The sequence below is a fragment of the Lutra lutra genome, chromosome 3 (assembly GCF_902655055.1).
Source record: "Lutra lutra chromosome 3, mLutLut1.2, whole genome shotgun sequence".
Lineage (NCBI taxonomy): Eukaryota > Metazoa > Chordata > Mammalia > Carnivora > Mustelidae > Lutra > Lutra lutra.
In genome coordinates this window covers 192457651-192481609 of record NC_062280.1, presented here as the reverse complement: position 1 = coordinate 192481609, position 23959 = coordinate 192457651, and the positions used below count along the sequence as shown (strand labels likewise).

The 23959-nt window shown below is 40.1% G+C and overlaps 1 protein-coding gene across 2 annotated transcripts; it reads right to left on the bottom strand.

Moving 5' to 3' along the window:
• Positions 1-6085: 6085 nt before the first annotated feature.
• Positions 6086-23287, bottom strand: LOC125094810 (putative methyltransferase-like protein 21E). Of its 2 annotated transcripts, XM_047720370.1 has the most exons (7): positions 22984-23287; positions 22633-22855; positions 21860-21939; positions 13464-13515; positions 11398-11558; positions 10554-10671; positions 6086-6781 (listed from the first exon to the last, which is right to left on the bottom strand). In XM_047720370.1, exons 5-7 carry the CDS (start codon positions 11518-11520, stop codon positions 6378-6380), a joined length of 645 nt encoding a protein of 214 aa, XP_047576326.1. In that variant the 5' UTR covers positions 11521-11558; positions 13464-13515; positions 21860-21939; positions 22633-22855; positions 22984-23287; the 3' UTR covers positions 6086-6377. The 2 variants fall into 2 exon arrangements, with proteins under 2 accessions (XP_047576326.1, XP_047576325.1); XM_047720369.1 differs by lacking the exon at positions 13464-13515.
• Positions 23288-23959: the final 672 nt, after the last annotated feature.

The window sequence follows — 23959 nt, the reverse complement described above, 5'->3', positions numbered from 1 at the left end:
AACTCCTTTGTGAAGCTATGCAGTTGTCTTCTCCAGAAGCCCTCGCTGACTCCCTGGTGGTGGATTAGGTCCTCTCCTATCGGGGTGGTTCGCTTCCCCCACCACACACCGATTTCTCCGTCAGTGCATCACACCTAACCGGAGGTCTCCAGGAGGAACGGCCCATGACCCTCATTCACTGTGTGTCTACAGCCCCTCCTTGGCATATTGTGGGTTTTCAACAAATACCGAATTGATAAGCGAATGAATGACAGCCATCAGATGTCTTCCTAGAGAAGAATAAAATCCAAATAAAGTGAAGTAGTTGCATTAGCTATTTTGCCTTCTTATAATTGTCTTTAACCCTCCTTGAATTCTTTCAAAAATAGAGAATCTGTTCCCACCCCACAGTAGCAGTTTGTCCTCCCCACCCCAAGAATGTTGTATACTCTTATTATATGCATTTATTATAATAATTGTATAATAGGGGCACCTGGGTAGCTCAGTCATTTAGCATCTGACTCTTGTTTTTGGCTCAGGTTGCGATCTCATAGGTTGTGGGATCGAGCCCCTCATTGGGTTCCATACTCAGTGGGGAGTCTGCTTGTGACTTTCTCCCTCTGCCCCTCCCCCCTTGCACATGCTCTCTCTCTCTCTAAAATAATCTTTTAAAAATAGTAATTGTATTATAAATAATTATAACCTTTGTATAATTAGTCCTCAATTCCTCTTTTTAATACATGATTATGAAATCTGTTTATCATGTTTGACATCTAATTCTTAAATTGACTACCTATAAATCACAGAGATCCTAAGGAAGGAGGAAATCTTTGGTTAGAAAAGTGTTAATAATTTACTAGATGCGAAGTGTACTTTTACCTCTGAACACCAGGTGGGTAGAAAACATTACTCATGTTTTTTAATCTAAGAATTTCTTACATCTTTATGGCCTGTTCTTTGGGCTTATTTATGATGGTTTGTGACAAAGAGACAACCTTTACTATCATGATTTATATTCTTCCAACAAAGGAAACACAGAAAGAGATAAGAAACCCAAATTAAATCATGGCACTAGATAAGAAAACCCAAATTAAATCATCACACACACACACACACACACACACACACACACACAAATCCAGTGAAGGTAAGGGGTTACTCATAAATTAAAATTATGGACAATGAAAATATGAAAATTCTCAAATCCTAAACTAAAAATCTAGCATTTACCAAATAAATAATTTTCAGAAGCCTTGTGTCCTGTATTTGTGGCATGACAAAATAACATCTGACTATTAAAACATTTTTTAAGAGACTGTTTAAATTTTATTTGGCTGTGCTTTTGTTTGGGACACCAAACAATATTTTTTGGTATGATAACATGTTAACAGCAGATATACCGTATTCTTCTATTTTTTTTTCTATTAATGTCATTTATCATAAAACTGACCTGGACATCTGTTTTCATTTTTAATGATGCTTTTGAATTCCTAGATGTTCAAGTACAATTCTAAAACTTGATTGGATTTCAGGGCAAGACAACTGCCTTCAAATCAAGGAAACTAGGAGAACTGAGGAGAAACAATGTCCTGCCTCTCTGAGCTGTGCCAATCAAAGCACTGTGCAAGACAGAGGCCAAAGGTTAGTTGGGTAGAATAGACACCCAGCAGTGTATGCCCAGCAATCTAAGCATTACACAGCCATACGTGAGCCAAGGACACACCAGTGTCCAGCCTGCGCCCTCTTCATAAAGGAATTAATAGGAATTAACTGATACTAGCTAAAGCCATTGAGGACACAACTGCCCCATTAATACAGCCCCATAAGAATACGGGACACTGTCTTTGACCTCGTGTGGAACTTGGAAGAAGAGGAGACATTGAAACTGGGCTTGCGGGTAAATATTCTAGACTGAATGTCACATCACAAACTCAAAAATATCAAAAACCTGGTTGTAGAAATCATTTGTGAACTATCTCTAGGCTTCATAAAGAAAACCTAAAGAACTAGATACACAAACATACTCACAAATGTCCATGGTTTTTAAATTTACTTTGCCCCGATCCCCTACACTTTGTGAAATTATTTGTCTGTTCCAGGCCCAAATTTGTTTCTTATTATTGCCTTACACTTCAGTGGAGAAAGAAATGCACATATTTGACAACTTTTTTCCTCTACATGCAGACTTCATTGAAAACCAAGTTAAAATGGAGTTGAAAGAGGAGGCACAATACATTAATTTCCTTCTAAGCTTCTCAATAAGAATCCTTATGTAGATCAAATACTTTTTATTTCTAGACTCCAAGGTTCCCAGTTTGCCTTCAAAATTCATATGTGTAAATCTTTTCTTGTATGAAAGTCCTACCCAGTGGACATATTTTAGATCCAAAGGATATTCAGAAATTATGTATCTGTCCGCACAACAACAGCACTGTTTAAAACAAGTGGGAGATGGTCTCTGTCTCTAAACACCAGGCATTTACAGAGAACACCATGCTCTTCAAAAAATCAAAGAAGATTCAAAAAAAATAAATAAATAAAAGAACATTCTGTCATGTTTCCTCTCTTTTTTCTTCCACAACAGTGGATTTATACTACTGGCTCCAAATCTGATAGGAAGTTACCCAGTGTCACAATTCTTTACCCAAGAAAGAAACAGAATGTAAATATGGAATAAAAACCAATTTTTGAAAAATTCTGGTTGACAAAAATTGGCACAAGTGAAATAGGATATATTAGTAAATTCTAGGATAGAAGATCTTAATACGGTATTGAGTTTCCTAGAGGCGACTGATACAGCCTGGGGCACAACTTTCATGGTTACAGGTTTATAACATGGACACTTTAAAAGTATCACTGGCAAGTTGGTACGTCTACCGTGAAGCAAAAACTATTCTGTGATAACCTCTATTAAAACCTTGACAGGGCACCTGGGTGGCTCAGTCGGTTAAGTGACTGCCTGCGGCTCAGGCTGTGATCCCATAGTCCTGGGATCGAGTCCCATATCGGGCTCCCAGCTCTGCAGGGAGTCTGCTTCTCCCTCTGACCTTCTCCCCTCTCATGCTCTCTGTCACTCTCTCTCTCTCAAATAAATAAATAAAATCTTTAAAAAACAAACAAACAAACAAAAAAAACCCTTGACAATCGGTGTGCTTAGTCTATTAGAAATCTGGGAAGTTACTACAGGAGTTGGGACAGGTTCTCAGTAGCATAGTTTAACTTGTCAAAAAAAGAACACACACACTACACACAGAGAGAAAAGCAGAGTAAAGGCAAATTTCATAGTAAACGCCCTTGCACTAAAGTTAACGCATCAACTAGCCATTAAAAAAAAAAGCCTACTCAAATTACATCTTTTGAAATTAAATTATTATGAAATTAAATCTAGACAAATGTGGCAAACCTACAGCAAAAAGATAAAAGTAGATGTGCATACAGTGCGTGGGGGTGGGTGTCAAAATCTGCAAATGAATGCTATAAACAGAATAAAACAATGGCTGTGGAAACCCTTGTATTTGACAGATTGACACCTAGAGAAGGAGGAACCATATGGCTGGTTTGGTTCTAACACAGTCTTTGAAAAGAAGGATACTTTATCTATTCTACCTAAAAATAGCTTAGTAGTGATATTCAAACATTTAGCAGAGGAGCCCCCGTATTCACTCGTTACCCTTAAAACACCCCCAGAAACCCCCGAGTCAGCTGTAGGGAAATTTAGAACTCTACCGACCAGTTCAAAAACCATTGTGGTAGTAAATTCAAATCTTTCAAAAGTCAACAGATATTAACATAACTTGTGGGTGAGGGGCAGAACCTCAAAAACAAGTCTCAAATACACACATCTGATCTTAATGCTGGCCAGCCTGGGGGCTCCATCCTCGACTTATTCTTGTTCCTCTTGCTCCCCCGATGAGCTTTACAAACCCTCTCTACACCAATGACTCTAACTTGACATCCAGCAGCTGGGATCAAACACAAATTTAGAGTCAGGCTTGACTCCTCAATATGGCGGGAAGGTCTGCTGGCTCTAGCTTCCAAGTGTGCAGAAAGGACGACTTCTCACCACCTCTAGCGCCCATTCCCTGCTGCAGGCTCCTCCTCACCTACCTGGACAGCCGCCACAACCTCCTAACTGGTCCCTTTGGCCCTCTGTAAGTATTCTCAAAGCAGCAGCCAGAGAGGTCCTCACGCAGAGCGATACTGTTTCACTCGACTCCAAATCATCCGGTGATTCTCCCCTTCGCAGGAGAAAAAGCCAAAGTTCTTTCAATAGCCCTAGGGGCAGTGGTGCACACTGTGATGCTCTGCCCAGATCCCCTTCAGAAAAACTTAGTACCGGGCTGCTGCAAGACACCGTCCACTGAAGAGTCACCTCATGCAAGGTCACAGAGCCTTCCCGGGGCAGCCCATATCCAGGGATGGAGTGACATGGGTCATCAAGGCCAGAAGGCTTACCCCAACACAGGACCACTCAGAAAGGCCACTCTCAGTTCAGGGCCCTGTGTGGTTGGACCTGCACTGCAGCTCGACCTCTGCCTCTGTCCCCCTCCTCCCCACAGGTCTCCATCCTAGAGGCACTCCCTCTCTGATAAATGACTGGAAAACCAAATTCCACCTGAGTCTGCTTCTGAAGAAGCCGGATAGCAATAAAGATTAGATGTGACCTGGCCCCCTTTGAGACGAACCAGTGTCCCCTGCTCACCCCGCTCCAAGACACACTGGCCTTCGCTGTTTCTGCTAGACGACTGGCCTGCTCCTGGGGCACGGCTGCCCCTTTGCGTGGAACATGCTTCCCGCTTCCCTAGATATACACACTGCTTCTCCCCTCATCTCCCTCCCGCTCTGCTTACATGTCACCTTCCAAACGCGTCTGCCCTGACCACCCAGTTAAAGCCAGAAACAAGAGGGAAAGCGTAAGGAAGCGCAATTCGCACTTCTGATGTACTTGCTTTCCTTTGTGGGTATTGATCCCTTTTTGAAGAGAGGACTTCACTCATTTACAAAAGAGCTTGAGAACTGCTGCTTTAAAAGCCTAAAAGCAGTGCGGTGGTAAGAACACAGGCCCCAGGTTTAGACAAGCCTTGTGCGGCCACGGCCCGGGACAAGCCACCACCCCCTCAGCCCCAGCAGCGCTGGTTGTGAAGTAGGGGTAAGGATGTTCCCTCAGCTTCTTAGAAAGGTCGTAGGATCACATGCCTTCCTGTAGCAACGGGCTGTGAAAACTGGGAGAGAGCACGTAAATGCAGGAGTCACTGGAAGGCAGCCCGAGGGCCCGCACAACCCGAAACCTGCTGGGCGTACCTCTGCACCGTCCTTACACCCCGGGACCTGCGCAGTCATTCTGTCAGTTGTGCTGGGATGTCCTGAGAACATCCAGCAAAGCACAGGGCTGGGTTTAGGAGAATAAGCACCGCCCCAGGGCCCTGTGACAGCCTAAGAACACTCGCCACCCACCGACGGAGCCTGAACCACTGGGACGCAATCCTTGTTTTTTACCCTCCTTGCACTGACTTAATTACTTCGGTCTTTGTTCTAATCTCTAAGGTCCATGTGAAGAAAATCACACACGATTTCAGATATCTCAGTCTATATATGTGCATCACAAAAGCTTTCAACTTTAAAACCAGTCCTATGTCTGGTTATTAGAGATTAGAGGACTGAATCTTTTCATGTTTATTTTCAACCCACAGTTTTTATATTTATCTCTGTTTCTGTTATACAACGTAACTGTACTTGGCTTAAAAAGAAAACAATAACTCCTCCAAACTCTCAACTGTGTTTACATTTGCTTCCATTCATTTTTCATTTACTAGAGTGAAATGTCCTTGCCCATAACCTCAAATCCACAAGCGCGATTGATTTCAGAGGTTGTGCTCAAGGCCCGCCCCACCAAGCAGAGACAACAGACCACCTAAAAACTGGCACTGATGAATAACACAAAATGTAATCTCACGTTTGCCATCACATTATGCATCTGCCTTTTCAGATTTACTTGCAGATCCCATTATAAGCTCTTTCTTTATTCCTAAAGAGAGAACCAGAGAAGCTTACATTTAAAACAGTAAGAATGTTCATTTTAGAGATATTAAAAATTATCCTATAGTTATACATTAAAAATAATAGTACCATTTATTAAAATGATAACAATAATAATAAATGGTGCTATAGAAGGATAAGGAAAGCAGGCCCTGTCCTAATCAATCACTAGACGGTGTGACTGGGCCGCCCTCCAGAACCAGGTGCTGTATCTGGGAAACTCCCTGTCTGGGGTGAGGCAAGTTTGGGGGTGGGAGGGGGTACTTGGGAAAGGCAGTGCTACGTCAGATCATCCAGGATCTTCTTTAAAGGAACACTCTACTAGAAACCACCTTTGCTTTCAAAGCCCTCCTTTGAGGGTATCACGCACTCCTCCGACTTTTCTTCATAGCTTTATACAACGTGATATTCAGGCTAGGGAAACTGGAAATCTCCTCCAGATCAAACAACTCCTTAAATCTATCTACAAATTTATTTTCTTTCTCCAGCCTGAACTTCATGACCCAGAGGATGATGGTAGATTCTTTGCACAGATGGTCAAAGGTAATGAGGAGTTCCTCCAGGAAAGGGTGGGCGTAGACAACGTCAGCTGCCAGGATATAGTCGAAATTGTTGGAAGAACTGGGGAAGTTCTCATCTAAAGCTACACCCCAGGAGAGTTCTTTAACCTGAGGCAAATGCTTACATTTCATTTTGGTGTTTCGGGAAATATTATATTGCAGGTTTCCAAGTAATTCAGGTAAATCTGTGGCAGTCACGTGTGCACCTATGAAACAAAGAACAGTAGGAAAAGTAACCCTTGAGGGATAAGGTAAAGCAATCAGGTTTCAAACCAGCATGCATCTGCAATTCTGCACAATGGCAAACCCCAAGGAAAGACTGGTCAGTACACACAGGAGGAAAATCCCTTCAAAACAGACGCTAAGGCAACTTTATGCCTCCCCTTAAAAAAATTTGAGATTCCCATAGCACTTCTTAACTCCCTTGCATTTTTCTGTTCTCCTGGGTTTTCTGTTTGTTCAATTACTGTTGCCGTGGCTATTTGCTACTTATCTACTACCTGCTAACAGAAAAATATGCTAGAGAAAGAGAAAAATTTGGAACCTTCTGTGGAGCGATCAGAAGTCACTGTTGAAAGATGCACCTGTTCTTCACTAAAAGAATTCTGAGCCCGAGTCACACAAGGCCAAGGGAGTGTAGACTGCGCGGGGCATCCTGTGGTTGAACAGGAGGTGCATGGCGTGGAAAGAGGGCTTTTCAACAGAATCACATTGGAAGTGTCGTGACATCCATATTTATGTCCAAGTTTTCAGCTTGACCCCCTTACAAGTATGAATATTCCCACCAAAAAATGTTTAAAATCTAGCCACCATGTGAGCATAGTGTTCCTACAGCCAAAGACCACAGATGCAGGAAAGACTACTTGGATGGAGAAGATATGAACCATCTCTGAATTAAAAGTGAATAGTAGAAGGAAGAAATTGGAAGAGGCAAAGTTGTAGAAACCAATAATCAATAAAATTTGGCCCTTAAAGTAAACTATGAGCTGTGGCAGTGCCTGAAAATACTGTGTAAATAAATCTAGGATTGGCCAATTCCATGTCATCAGGCAAGAATAGACTGCGGTGGGGCGCCTGGTGGCTCAGTGGGTTGAGCCGCTGCCTTCGGCTCAGGTCATGATCCCAGGGTCCTGGGTTCGAGCCCCGCATCGGGCTCTCTGCTCAGCAGGGAGCCTGCTTCCCCCTCCCTCTCTGCCTGCCTCTCTGCCTACTTGTGATCTCTCTCTCTCTCTCTGTCTGTCAAATAAATAAATAAAATCTTAAAAAAAAAATAGACTGGGGTAAGAAACAGGAAAGCAGAACTGGGAGAAGTCTAGTGCAGCCCAGACCAGTTAAGAACCCATTCATTCCATTGTCATGATGACAAGTTTCTCTGGTCATTGTGATTGTATTTTGTGGGAAATATTAAAGTGGGAGGGCATATTCTAGTGTGGGTGGGTTTGTCATTTTCAATAAATCCTTTTAAAAATCCCCAGATAAGGAAGATTCCTTCTGTCCACAGTGAATATAAATTATCTGACTATTAAGTTCTTTGTGTCTAGAGAGGTAAACACCACGAGTCGTAGAACACTAACTAAACAGAGCCTCCATCTTTTATTATTTGTGTCAAGTTATATAAGCAGCCTAAAAGGATCAATTCTTTTTAGTGAAACAATTGACTTCCCAAAGCACAAATGTGCTCCTGATCAGGAAGCCTTCGGGTATAAATCCAGTGGTGCCATCGACTACCCATACCAAATGGAATGGTGACTTTAGGAAGCAATATCAGGAAGGAGCAATTAAAAAAAAAAAAATTGGGGGAGGACTTCAAGAGTCCCATATTTCCCCAGTGTTTAGAAAGTTGTAAATTGCTAAATCTTCATTTCCTCTCAAGATTTTAGAGTGGCAGGTGTGCAGTTCTTTTTTTTTTTTTAAGATTTTATTTATTCATTTTACAGACAGAGATCACAAGTAGGCAGAGAGGCAGGCAGAGAGAGAGAGGAGGAAGCAGGCTCCCTGCTGAGCAGAGAGCCCAACGTGGGGCTCGATCCCAGGACCCTGGGACCATGACCCGAGCCGAAGGCAGAGGCTTTAACCCACTGAGCCACCCAGGTGCCCCACAGGTGTGCAATTCTAAAGACCAAGGGAATCAAGACATATTTGGGCAGCACACGTCAGAGAAGGCAGCTAAATTAAGGCAATGAAAGAGGTAACAACAACAGAGTGAGACCAAAGTGAAGCAGGCTCAGGCATGTGTGGAGACTGTCACACGTGTCATGAGAAAAAGGAATGCTGGTGAGAAAAGAAGGGGGTCCCCAAAGAAGAATGGAGATGAACCGAGAAAAGAAATGCAAAGGGAACCTGGGTGGCTCAGGTGATTAAGTGTCTGCCTTTTGCTCAGGTCATGATCCCAAGGTCTTGGGATCAAGCCCCACATCAGGCTCCCCACTCAGCGGGGAGTCTGCTTCTCCCTCTCCCTCTGCCTCTGCCTGCTGCTCCCCCTGCTTGTGCTGGCTCGCTCTCTCACTCTTTCAAGTAAATAAGTAAAATCCTTTTTAAAAATAATATAAAGGGGCGCCTGGCTGGCTCAGTGGGTTAAGGCCTCTGCCTTCGGCTCAGGTCATGATCTCAGAGTCCTGGGATCGAGCCCCACATCAGACTCTCTGCTCAGCGGGGAGCCTGCTTCCTCCTCTCTCTCTGCCTGCCTCTCTGCCTACTTGTGATCTCTGTCTGTCAAATAAATAAATAAAATCTTAAAAAATTTAAAAAAAAAATAAAATAAAATAAAAATAATATAAAGGGGCGCCTGGCTGGCTCAGTGGGTTAAGCCTCTGCCTTCGGCTCAGGTCATGATCTCAGGGTCCTGGGATTGAGCCCCACATCGGGCTCTCTGCTCAGCGGGGAGCCTGCTTCCCCCTCTCTCTCTGCCTACCTCTCTGCCTACTTGTGATCTCTCTCTCTCTCTCTGTCAAATAAATAAATAAAATCTTTTAAAAATAATAATAATATAAAATAAAATTTTAAAAAAGAAAGAAAAGAGGGACGCCTGGGTGGCTCAGTTGGTTAAGCGGCTGCCTTTGGCTCAGGTCATGATCCCAGGGTCCTGGAATCGAGTCCCACATCGGGCTCCTTGTTCAGCAGGGAGCCTGTTTCTCCCTCTGCCTCTGCCTGCCACTCTGTCTGCCTGTGCTTGCTCTCTCCCTCTCTCTCTCTCTGACAAATAAATAAATAAAATCTTTTAAAAAAAAAAAGAAAGAAAGAAAAGAAGTGCAAGGGAAAATGCCTAGAAGCAGACACGATTGGTAATACTCCTTCTCTCTTCTAATAGGTATTTTTCATGAAAGCATAGGACTTCAAAACCTATAAGGAATGGACAGCTACCTGGGAATGTTGAAATATGGTAAACATCTCAATAAAGACCACCAGAGTCAGCAGCAGTAGATTCTGCCTGGGCCTTGTGTCCCACATGCCTCCTCAAGCAGCCAGGAGGCCTGAGTGCACCTTCCAATTAGAATACACTTATGACTTGGTGCTCCATGAGCAGAATTAATATGATGTCACAGAAAATTCTGAAACAAGCCAGTAAGGTGACTTTAAAACTGGTAGTGTTTCAGGGCATCTGGGTGGCTCAGTGGGTTAAACCTCTGCCTTCAGCTCAGGTTATGATCTCAGGGTCCTGAAAAAGAGATCCCTGGGAGATCCCAGGTCCCTGGAAGAGAGCCATGGGGCTCTCTGCTCAGCGGGGAGCCTGCTTCCCCCCACCCCTCTGCTTCCCTTTCTGCCTACTTGTGATCTCTCTCTCTCTCTCTCTCTCTCTCTGTGTCAAATAAATAATCTTAAATTAAAAAAACCAAAACTGGTAGTGTTTCTGATGAAGCCCTTCAAACAATTAAGGAGTTAAAAATAGGCGTAGGTCAGAGTAAACTGGATAGTAAAAGCAGCTAATGATATCTGATCATTGAATTCTCTGACCCTATTCAATCAAAAATACTTACTTACCAAGTAAACTTGCCACGATGGAGACTAGCCCTGTTCCAGCTCCAATTTCAATCACATTTTTGTCAACCATATTATAGTGCTTTGCATTTGTTTCCAGAAAATAGCATAGAACAAGGGCCTATGAAAGTTTTAAAAAAGAAAAGAGTAGTGCTTTGCAAGTAATATCAGAAACTAAAATTAAAGTCTATTAGATAAATCATATACACTAATGTTATGACATGTGTACACATGTGAATATATGCATGAGTATGTACACACCACTACAGAAAATTATCAACAGAAGCACATCCTCCAACAGGTTGAACATTTAGACTAGAAAAAGTCCTTGGGGATTGTGGGGAGATAAGAAAACAGAAAATATGGAACTCAGTTGCTTAAGTTTGATTGTCTTTAAAGAAAGCAACTTCTAATAATAGTCATTTAAAAGAAGTGTGTGGGATTGGGGCAGACAGTGGAGGAAAGGGGGGTTCTGCACCCTTCAGGACAACTGGTAAAGGATTGGTGGCCTTGTAGAACATTCTGCATGTTGAGTGATAGATTTCATTACAATTATTTAACTCAAATGGAACCAATTGAACGGGAAATAAAAACGTTTGCTATTCTAAACTCCCATAGTCACAAAACACTGGAGATTTAAACAGTAATCTCTATTAGCCCTACAAGTCAAAAATAGGATTAATTGGTGGAAGCATTTTCCCAATTTTGTGACTTACAAGTTTTAGCATTATTTGAGTTCACAAAATAGAACCATGGGACCTATTTCTTCCTTCTAAATGGTACACAACAAGGAACAAAACTGACTGGAAAACTATTGAAATATAGAAGATTTTGTGTGAAATTATACCGATGGCCAAACAACAGCACCGTAACAATCCATGGCTTCGGTAATCCGAATCTCATGACCGACAAAATGAAATTCCTCCCAGGGGGTGGTTGTTATTAGGCTTGGAACAAAACATCTTGCCATGATCTCTGCAACCACCTTCTTGTCATCATCTCTCTTCACTGAAAGGAAAAGAAAAGGTCAATGGTTGTGGTTGTGTTGGCAAGAACCGGAAAAAAGAACCTGATGGAAATGTAGCATTTCTACTCATTCTAAGTTACATTCGTTGACTTTAGGTGCAGCATAAGAGTAAGGTAAACTATTTTAAAATAACTCATACTATAAGCATCCATTTCTTCCAAGCTAAAACCCACAGCTTTCTGATTTTCACCAAAGTGATTTCCATTTATGCAAAATTATAACTGGTATACCTTTTAAAAAAGCAACATATTTCAAGGGCTACCAATCTCTTCATCTAGAACAAGAGGAAGATTGATGATGGAACATTAGATCTTGACTGTTCACATTGACTACATAGTGTAAGCTGCTATGTCAATAATGTATTGCAGTAAACCCTTTATGACCCACCTTTACCCAGGCTAAAGATATTTAATTCCATCCAACATGATACCTTTGTATTATTTTATTATTACTTTTTTTATACTATTACTTTGGGGCAACTCATGGCATCTTAATATCTGTGACATCAAGTCAAGTTCATAAGCAAAACTGCCAATTACTGAGTATATAGTTAACACACTAGACCATGTTAAATATATTGTATATGATATTTCATTATTACATATTCATTTCAATATGTAATTTCATTTTATTTCATGTAATTTTTTAACAGTTTTGTGAGGTAGGCATTATTATTTGCACTTTTATAGGTAACAAAAACTAAGATTCAGAGAGCCTTATTAATTTGACCAAGCTCATGTAACTTATAAATGAAGGAGCCAAAATGTGAGTTCTTTTTTGATTGTTCCAAAACCTCTTCTCTACTCCTAAAAAGCTAGAATGCAATTTTAAAAACCTAGTTGTCTCTAAGAATTACAAACTAGTTATGGAGCAAGATACACATCTTTCTCGAAGTCTCTGTTAACTCCTTTGTAAAATGTGGAAGATAGAAGAAATTCCACCAAATAGTGCTGGAAGATTTAAACAAGATGCTGTATGTAATGTGCTTAGCACCTTGGCTATTACATGGAGCTCAGTAAATCATTATCATTATTATAATTTATTATATCTTGGTCATGAAACTAAATAATATAACAAGATCACCATACAAACAAAAAGACTGAATTGTGAGGTACCAGATTGAAAATTCTATACTTATTCATAGAAGCAGAGAGTAGAATGGTGGTTGCCAGGGACAAGGGTGGAGGAAATGGAGAAATACTGGTCAAAGGGGGCAAGGTTTCATTTACGTGAGATTAATAAGTTCTGGAGATCCAATCCATAGCATGGTGATTATAGTTAATAATAATGTATACTTGAAATTTGCTAAGAGAATAAATCTTAATTGTTCTCATCCCAAAAATAAGAAAACAGTAACTCTGTGAAGTGATGGATAATGTCAATTAGCTTGATTGCCATGTTCATTTCTATGTATCTATACAGCTATCAATATATATCAAAACATAATTCATGCATCTTAAATATAAACAATTCTTACTAGTCGATTATGCCTCTAGAATAAAAGAAAATTCTAGAGTTAAATAAAGAAGGGGGAATGTGCAGTGTGAAGGTCAATAAGGAAAGGCTTCAAGAAGGAAATGTGTCTTAAGTTTAACCTTTGATCTATGATTTGCATTAATAGAGAAGCTATGTACTTCTTATACCAATCCTTAAAGCCCACTGACTTCAAGTCTTGTTTCTGTTCTCTGAGTCTGGCTAGAGTCCTGATGGCCACTTCCCCAACCCTGGCACTAAATCCAGGCCTAGTTCTCTTCAGCATAGTTCTCAATACTTAAAAGAGGATGTAGGGAAGGGCAAGGGAGGGGAGGGGAAGGAAGGAGGAAAGGAAGAAGAGGGAGGAAGGAAGGAACATACAGACAGATATACATACAACAGTAGAGTCTTGCCTGATGGGAGTGCATCATGACCTGATGGGGATGATTAAATCACACCTCAGTCCTGAGATCCAAAAATAAGCAAGTAAATAAACAAATAACAAATACAAGTATTTCCAAGAAATTTGGGAGCAATACAAAAATTTCTCATTCTGGTCTTCATGGAAGAAAAGCTCCTCCTAGAAAACTTATTTCCTAAATCTCAAAAATCAAAAACTTTCAGTTTCCAATATTGCAATTACTCAAAGTTTTAAAATAGATGCACCACTCAAAAATAAAATGTCAGAGAATCCTAGAATGTCAAGATGGAAAACCCTTCAGATACCTTCTAGTCTACCCTTGCCCCTCACGTTCATGCTGGGTGTAAAGTACATATCCAGCTTGGTCAGCCTCTTTGGATATTTCCAATGAGGATAAATATGTTATTTCACAAGGTACATTTAGAAAATGATTATTGAAAATTCTTCTCAATACTAAGCCAAAATCTGACACCACTGATTTTTTTGTCTATTACTCCTAACAGTAAGCTCCAAGGTGACCAAATTTTCATTTTTTAAAACATGTTCCAAAATTTTAGAATAGAGGAAAATGTAGGAGGGGAAATATATATATATATAATATATATCCTATATATATTATATTTATATATAAATTTTTGTATATTTCTCCAGTGCCAGTCTTTTTTTAAAGATTTTATTTATTTATTTGACAGAGAGAGAGATCACAAGTAGGCAGAGAGGCAGGCAGAGAAAGAGGGGAAGCAGACTCCCTGCAGAGCAGAGAGCCCGATGCAGGACTTGATCCCAGGACCCTGAGACTATGACCAGAGCCAAAGGCAGAGACTTAACCCACTGAGCTACCCAGGAGCCCCTCCAGTTCCAGTCTTAAAAATTCTGGACTCAAGAGCATGGGAAAGCCTCAAGAGACTTTCAGATTTTTCCACAGCATTGAGGTAAGAATAAGTAGAAGTGACAGTCTTAAGTCCTTAAGTCCTAAGAGATGTTATTTCCAACTCTGTCCTAGGAGCTCCGATAACATCATTCCCCAGTATTCAGGGAGCAGAATGGCTAGATGGAGGTAGATCAAGTTTGACACTCAGAGGCCACAGTCCCGGGGGGGCACTTCCTGTCAACAAGATTTCCTGTCCTGGGCGCCTGGGTGGCTTAGTTGTTAAGCGTCTGCCTTCAGCTCAGGTCACGATCTCAGGGTCCTGAGATCGAGGTGCACATCGGGCTCCTTGCTCAGTGGGAAGCCTGCTTCTCCCTCGGCTTGTGCTCCCTCTCTCTCTGTCAAATAAATAAATAAACAATCTTAAAAAAAATATATTTCCTGTCCTAAATTCTGTGATCCTTCTGTAGCATCCTTCTAAGGATCCACACAGAACAAGGTACTCCTCAAAAAAACTCTAACTTGACTTCATGCCATAGGAAGGGGCCAGTGTACACCCGCTCCACAACCAGCACAAACACTGACTCTTGGCAGAGATACAGGAAAACAAAGAGATGAAAAACTGATCATCTTCAGCAAGAGCCACCTCTTCAAATCTATGTCACTGTACTTCTTCACGTGGCATCCATTCACATGCCAGAAGAGCTCTAAGAACCAAATAATATTGGTAATGTGTCTTACTGGAAGGTGAACTTTCGTTTCATTCTATTCACAGGCCTTGCTAAGATGGGGTGGGGGAGGGGGGCAGCATTTGCTGTGGAAGTTCTTAAGGGAAAAGCAGGAAACAGTAATTGCTTCCTTGACCTTTCGCTGAATGTGCCCTCTTGGGCCTCCTTGCATACTCTTGGTAAGTGGAGCACTTTTTGACAAGCCACCCAAGGTATCAGGGATTAATAGATGTTAGAGTACACTAAATCCCAGGAGCATCTCCTAAAGTTCCAATCTTTGACATAGAAACTTTGCCAGTGAATATTTACAGTTACAGTCTGACGTCTCTGACTTTGCAGTTTCTTCTAAAGGTTAGTGGACCAGATTAGTGCTATGGTCCTAACAACCATATAATAACAAATGATTCCTGGGGTTTTTTTACTCTAAAGAAACAAGACCAGCCAGATTTTTTTAGGATGGCCACATCTTTACCTTTATAAGGAAGTAAGATTTTAAAACATATGTGTGAATATATTATTATAATCAAAAATTACTTATACTATCCTCCCAATAAGGATCTTTGAAGAGATTTAATGAAACAATAATAGCCACTATTAATTGCAGATACACTTAAAAGAGCAAAACTCTATCCATCCAAATGTGGTCATTCAAAATTAATTATACACCTAAGATGACTATGTATTGTACAGAAAATATTATCAGGTTGAATAAAATTTAATTGATAATGTTTCATATTAATATTTTCTTTTGCATTTAAATACTATATAAACACTACAGGCATTCCTGAAGAAGTCAGTCTGATAAAAAGATAGCATAATTTATAACAGGAAACCAAAATGTACCAAACTTGGCTGCTTAAAATAATTTGTCTAGATATAACATGTAGGATTTTAAAAGCAAATACACATGTGCAGTTATTTCTCTTAAAACTTTGCTGTTTTTCACCATTAACTTTGATTTAAAGATTTTGAGGTAACAGTTTTAACAGTAGTTAGTTATTTACATTGTTGGTTATTTAACAATTTTAACAGTAGTCATTTAGTTATGTCAAAAGATGTGTTTAGGGCGCCTGGGTGGCTCAGTGGGTTAAGCCGCTGCCTTCGGCTCAGGTCATGATCTCGGAGTCCTGGGATCGAGTCCCGCATCGGGCTCTCTGCTCAGCAGGGAGCCTGCTTCCTCCTGTCTCTCTGCCTGCCTCTCTGCCTGCTTGTGATCTCTCTCTGTCAAATAAATAAATAAAATCTTTAAAAAAAAAAAAAGATGTGTTTAATATTAGGTTTTAGCAATATTCTACAAGCGCCTCTGAAATGGATCTGTAAGATGCACCATAGGTCCTTACGTGAGCTTCATAATAAAAAGGAGAAATCTAGTCCCCAAATATTATTCAAAGAATATGTTTCTTAAAATACACGCTTAATTATTTAATGAATATGTGATTGAATCTTGAGAAGATTAATGAATGAGTAGATATTCTTTGACCTTTCATTAAGATTTGAAGAACAATTTCCTCCAAAAATTAATAGCATTATCATACAATGGAATTCTAATTTGCATTTCTGAAGAATATTTTTTCCACACACATATTCTGTCCTTGTTACCTAACACTTAGGCCCTGAGACAAGTAACTAAAGCTGAGTAATTTCACACAAAATGTTGAATCTTGACTTTCTTATATGAAAAGCAGAAAGCTGATATCTGTATCTTTAGATAAAAGCTATCTACTATAATCTTAGAGCATTATTTTATTAATGAGTTTGATATTAAAACATAAATTTCAAAACAAACTGTAAATAAAACATAATCAAGACAATATTACAATTATGTTGCTGTTTTGAGCTCATCTTATTTTAATGTTCTTTGATACAAAAAAGATTTAACACCATTTTCCTGCTACTAATCTTTGCTGATAGTGAATAAAATCTACCAGGTGTTCTTGTTCTCCTGAGAATTAACAATTTCAAGCATGAAGGGAAAATTAGCAGGATTCTGGTATGTTATGATGATGCTTTTCTTAGGATGAAAATCTAACAGTGAATTCACTTCAGAGGCTAGATTGCCACAAGCCTTCCAAAACAGAAGCACTCTCTAGATTCTTCTCTTCTATACTTTAAGGTCAATAACAACAATAATAAATGAAAGGGTCAGATCACAGAAATACACTGGAAAAAAAATGTCTTTAATAGCTATGACAGGTGAATTTAAGCTTCCATTTGAGGGCTGTCATGAAAACCAGTCAGCAAAATTTAAAGTAAAATCCCCTTTACTAAATGAAAGAGACTTGTCATTCAACTGAATCTTCTATTCAAAGATGAATGTCATGTGCTTCTTAGAAATAGCTAGAGATTAAAAAAAAAAAAAAAAAAGATGTTAAAGGTATTTTCTGATTAGTAAGTGATCACAGGCTAACCTGAAAGATAGAATTCTGAATGCCTCAGCAATGTCAAGGCCTTGAGCCTGATGTTAAAACTAATTTCTGAAAAGAGTTCACAAATACTTTTTGCCTGGAGGTCTGCTTAGTTTCAAGAATATACAGAGGCTGTCTCTTTGATCAAGTGGGTCAGATGATGTTACATTTATAGAAGAAAGACAATCCATCTTTTATTGGACTGCTCAGGATGCAAATAGGAAAGAAAAAAAATGAGTTGTACTCAAAGTCTGCTGCTGGGATTGTTGTGGGGACAGACACCTAAATAACTGTGAAAGAAGCATGATAAACATAATAAGAGAAGTATTTCTAAAGTGCTTTGGGAAGCACCACTGGTGGGTGAATCAGGAGAAGCATTCTTAAGGAGGAGATATTTGAGTATGTGGAAGGTAGAGGGAGGTTGCCAGGTGGAGAAGGGAGATGAACTGCCTGCCCATGGGGAGACGGGCCAGGGGAGTGGTCAAAAAGCCCATGGAGGCACCTGGGTGGTTCAGTGGGTTAGGCCTCTGCCTTCGGCTCAGGTCATGATCTCAGGGTCCTGGGATCGAGCCCCACATCGGGCTCTCTGCTCAGCAGGGAGCCTGCTTCCCCCCCTCTCTCTGCCTGCCTCTCTGCCTACTTGTGATCTCCATCTGTCAAATAAATAAATAAAATCTTTAAAAAAAAAAAAAAAAAGCCCACGGAGCTGGTGTACAAGGTACCTGTTGGGGTGTTGTAGAAAATAAGCTTAAGGAAGCAGATTGGGATTGGATTTGTGGGAACAAACAGAGCAAATGTTGACCTTTGTTCTCTAAGGTGAGGAGTTTGGGCAGGAATTTGTCCTTGAGCAAATTTGTCCTTGAGGCCCTCACCTCTGGTAGCAGCAGCTAAAGGCTACGTTAGAAGCTCTTGGAAGACTATTGCAATAGTCCAGGCAAAAGATGCCAGAGCTGAACTAAGGCAGCAGCACTGGGTCTAGAAGCCAAGTATGAATTTCTGAGCCTGTGAAGTAGTGGTAAGACCTCCCCTCCAGGGCAACAATCGACATGCAAACTTGACATTCAAACTTGTGTTCTGAAGACTTTTAAGGCAGACTGATATATTTAAGAGTGAATTTACTCAGTATGTGGAAAATGTATTAGTCTTTGTAGGTAGTTGTTTAGGTTACTTTTTAAACACATACCATGTGTTGATGAGTGAGTCTCACATTAGTAATTAGACATCGTGTAGTCCATCAACTATCACATTAAAATTATTGCCTCAGACTATAGTTTGATATGTCCCTTAAACAGCAACAGAACTACTCAAATAAAGTTTCTTCTTCATAACCCAACTCTGTAAAGATGTATAAAGATGCTTGAGGAAGATTTTCATCTGATATCCCTAAATAATACGTTATACTAGATTCTGAGAAGAGCCAATTGACTGGGAACCAGAAACGTGAGATCATTATCAATGAACAAGTTGCAAGTCTAGCCAACAGGCCTCAGTTACAGCTAATTCATTTATTCACTCATTTTATTCAGTATCTGGGCACTATGAATATAAAGATAGAGCAACATAGATAGATAGCAATGAGATAGACTCAAAAGAAGAAAGAGAAAGCTCCACATCTTGGAGAGCTCAGGAAAGAATCATGTGAGCCCTGACGATGGTGAGTCTGCAAGTCAAATGAGAGGACAGGACACTTAGTGCAGAGAAAACAGCACGTGCAAAAGCCCATTGGCAACAAGACTCTTGACCAGTTTTCCAGTTTGGATAACTCTGAGAACTAAAATGTAGGATAAGTGGGGTTTGTAGCATGAGGTAAAATACTTATGTCATGCTAAAAAGTCTTGAGTTTGTCCTATTAGATAATGAGGCACAGAAGAATTTTAGGCAGAAGGCGAATGTGACAGGATTTGAATTTTAGAAAAGATCATGCAGCTACAGAGGAAGACAAAGAAAGGATAAAGAAAGGGTGCTGACCCCGAGCGGGGCAGCCAGGTAGGTAGGAGGTACTTACAACAGGCACAAGAGGAGATAATAAAGACCTGAAGGAAGGCAGTCGCTGCTGTCAGAGGGAAGGAGCGATCAGGAAACACGAGTTGATAAAAACACATGGGATGGAACGATGAATGGTATGAGGAAGAGGGACTAGGATGATTCTAGATTTCTGGGCAGCCAGAGAAATGTAGTTGCCATAAACTGAGACAGAATATATAGGTTGTGCAGGGGTGTAAATCTGCAAAGGGAAATTATTTTTTTTAACGTGTGTTACTCTGTGGTATGACGTGCTGGCCACAGAGGTGTGCCGTTCAGATTAAGGGCTGCGCCACGTCTCCAGCTGCACCACGTCTCCAGCTCTGTCCCTTTGGCTCCTCAGAGGCCCTGCCTCCCCTGGGGCTGCCCGCTAATGCCACTTCCCTCCATTTCACAGATGACACGCAGCTAGCAGGTGACTCGCTCCCTCTCCTCTCTCACGTGTCAGACCTGCACCGTGATCTGATGGCTCTCCCCGCCCATTTCTGTCCCTTCTTTCTTTATCATCCAAAAACATTCCCCCCATAAATCTCCTGCACATTTAATCCCACTTGGATATCTGCTTCTAGAGGGCTCTGAACAGACACAAGGTAGTAAGGAGGACATTAAGTAAGCAGGGGCAGATTTGGGAGTCATGCACAGAAATCACTGAGCCCGGGGCTTGGAGGAACCTGCTCCAGGGCCCCAGACCCTGTGGAGCTATTTTATAACACTGCTCTGTGGGCTAACGGCTAGAGAGTAACTGTCACTTGTGTTGTGGGCAACACGAGATACTCATAATAGTTAATGTGGATAAGGTTTTAGAAGCTTAGACTCTTAATGCAGCCTTAGAAACTATACACAGAGGACTATTTGGTATGTATCTTAGTCCTAACTTTAATCTGTGTGTAACTTAGTGATGTCCTATAATTCTTGGACCTTCAGGCCAAGGTGGAAATAGAAGAACTGGGCTATAGGTTTGTCCCATCTTTTTCAAGCACAACACACTAAGTATAATAGTTAGGAGAGGTAAGGTCAATAGCCTTCAGCACTGAAGAACTGAGTGTTCCTCTGGTTAGTGGAAGTCTTTCCAACAAAAAGCCATCTGATCCTGCCCCAACAGCACACACTTAATCTGCCTGCAAACATATTTTTAAAGCTTTAATTGGCTATCTAGATGATTATGGGGTGTGTTTTCTTGTGTTATAAAATATTTTAATAATAGCTCTGTTTCAACCGTACCTTGAACTTCTTCCATTTCCTTTGTAATCTGCCAAATTATTGTATGCACAGTTGAAATCAAGCATTGTTACTAATGATAATGATAATGGTGAAATTTTATTCATAAACTGCACAGAAACTGAATCTTCATTCAAAACATCTAAATGGCTGGATTCTCTAAGTGATTATGACTTTAAATGTTTAGGTTTGCAAAAATCACTACAGTAAAACCATTGTGTTGAAGACATGTAGGCTGCCAACACTGGGCATACTCCCAGCTCTCTTGGCCTAAAGATATGCTTACCTAGGTAGAGGCCACCTGGTATGCCTAAAGAAGGAAGGGGAAAAAAAAAAAAAAAAAAGCCAGGACTGTATTTCTTAGAAAATGTCCATGTGTGGATAAAGGAGAGAGGAGAAGAAAGAAGCCAAGATAATTAAATTTGTACAACAAATGTTCTACAAAAACGTAGTACTAGCTCTTCAGGTCTACATCAACAGTGTGTGTCTGCACTTTTTATCTCAAGACAATGGGGCTAGTTACATAATCCATGCAAAGTCACTCTTAATATTAAAAATGATGTAAAAATGGGAGGTCAATTTCAAATAACTACAATTAGAGCAGAATTCAAACTTAAATTCTCCTTATACCAAAAGGTCAAGTCACATTATATATTTGTCTCTATTAATACCTCAGAGGAACCATAAACACAGGCTAAAAACGTTTTTATAGTTTAAAAACATCTTAAATGCAGGCATTCATAAAAACTTGTAGCTTTTCACAAAACTATTTTTATCTCCCTTCCTATCTAAAAAGAAATATTTTAGAAATCACAGTCATGTAGGTAGTATATAGCACTTGGGGGGGGGAATCTATTCTTTTTCATATTAAAAAAAAAACTCTACACACTTAGCAAGTCTATATATTTAATTTGTTGGTCAAAATAATCTCTAACATACCATCAGGACCATAGGTATAGCAGTAGACATTTTACATTATAGATATTTTCAGGTTAGCAAACACAAACCAAGATACAATATGCAATTGATAAGTCCTAGCTCTGTTTAAGACATTAGGGAACACTGAGAAGGTAAGCACTTATATTCTATTAGTTGTCTGTCTTCTTAGAATTGGTCAAATTATATAAAGAAACATAAAATAATTTACCTTTTTCAGCTCCTGGATCCATTAAGCAATGAACTAATCGATGGCTATATATTGATGTTTTCTTGATCATTTCTTGAAAACTAGGCAAATAATACATTAAGATATCAAATGGTAATAATCAATTCAAAAGCATGTTTTAGGTGCTTTTACATTTACCTCATAAAGCTTAAGTAACATCAAACATAGCATAGAAAATTCTATCAAAATTTTGTATATTATTAATCATGATTTAAGATAGACCCCCCCCCCCAACACACAAGCTATCCAATACAAATCAAAATTCAGACAAAGGCTTCAGAGTCAGAAGTTTTAAAAGCTACTGGAAGAAGCAAAGACATTACTTCACTCTAGACTACCTCAGCTATCACCAAGAAAGACATCATCTTTATAATGACTGGTCAGATAGCAATCTCCACATTTAAGAGGTGTTAAAACATTGGGAGAAAATGAATTTCATTCAGTGTAGTGAAAAACCATAGGATTAATCTAAAATACATGCAAAGTTCACTTGTTTCTATCAGCACATCATTAGTAAGTACCCAGTGTCTAATAGCCCCACCACCAAATGGCCTTTTGAGGAGCTTTCCCTTTAAAGAACCCATACCATCTCAGCAAATACATTTAAACTGAAGAAATTAAAGTATTTTGTGCCTCTCAAATAAAGCATATCATGCAAGTAAGTTTAAATGAGCAGTTATTCCAACATTGGGAAAAAACGATTTGATAATTTACACCTCAGTTTTGGTTCATATTATAAATAATCACAGTACTACCGTGAATTTATATAGCACTCCTTTCTTCCAAGGATCCCAGAACACTTTTCACAGCCACCGCATTGTTCTTTGCGGTATGTCTCAGTAAGTCAGAAGACAAATCGTTTTCCCCTGCAGCTTACGAGTGAGGAAAGCGTGAAGTTCAGTAACATCCGGTCCCTGAGGTCACTGGCTAAACAACAGCAAACGTGGTCACGCGCCTTTTGTTCCCAATTTAGCTCCTCTTCCATTGGGCGGAAAAAAAAGACAGACATACAGAAAGGAACAAAGAAAAAAAAAAAAGAAAAGCAGTCTTCATTACACCTGTCTACCTTAAGGTCAACATTTTTTAAATGTTAAGTCCGGATATACCTAAATGGGTTAGCTGAGTTTCTAGAAGCTTAAAAAGTATCATTCACAACTTTTGTTTTGCTGGAGAGACCTCAGAGGGTGCTGGAAAGGTCAGCCCCGAAGCATGCCTGCAGTTTACTACTGTACACGCTGGCAGCGAGTCCTCGCAGGAGGGATTAGGATCCTGACAGCTGCAGCTTCCCAGCCTCTGGGTGCACAGCAGTGGAGCTGGAATGCCCGTCAACGAGGGGGCTGAAGAATGGGACCGCTCGATGCGAGTGTCTCCTGAATAGACCTAGAGCCAGCAAGTGAATATAAACCACTCCTGCAAGAGAGTGAAGACTATCTGCAAAGTGACCCCTTTTTTAACTTCAGTGCCAAGAGTTATTTAGGACTCCACAGCGATGACGTCCAGTGAAATGGAGGCAGTGTACTTTTTATGTAACCTGTCTGGGTGTGAATATCATTTTTTAAAATCAGGCAGCTGCACCAGAGAGTTAGAAAATGTGTGCAGTCGTGCTCTGGGCACAGGCATCAAATTACAATTCCTTCCTACTAGGACTGGGCCGAGGGTATCTGTTACCTGGACACTTGCACGTGTACACGCACGGCTGCATCTGAGAGCACGTATAAATCTCCCTGGTCACTGAGAATGTCCTTAATAAGAACTTATTACAGGTAACAAAATTGAGCAATACTGTAAAGTTAAATAAACTTAGAGGAGGGTAGGTACAGCTTCTAAGAAATACTTTAGACGAAGTTGACTTGAGGTCACGTTAACATATTGGATGGGCCTAGCAGTCTGGGAGCCTGATTTTAAATTTGCTTGTGATTTTAGGCATTTACTTAATGTGCTTCTTGGCCTCCTCATCTATAAACAGGGATATAAAAGGTACTCAATATATATTTGTGGAAGGAATATGGTAAGTAAAAAACAAACAAACAAACAAACAAAACCATTCTGCAAACTGTAAAATCCTAAACAATGAAAACTATT

Coding starts and splice junctions, on each gene's coding strand:
- LOC125094810 (XM_047720369.1), bottom strand. CDS start 21,929: ATGATCAAGAAAACATCAATATATAGCCATCGATTAGTTCATTGCTTA. Junction 10,672..11,397: donor GTGCTGTTGTTTGGCCATCG/GTATAATTTCAC, acceptor AAACTTTCATAG/GCCCTTGTTCTATGCTATTT. Junction 6,782..10,553: donor CATCGTGGCAAGTTTACTTG/GTAAGTAAGTAT, acceptor TTTGTTTCATAG/GTGCACACGTGACTGCCACA.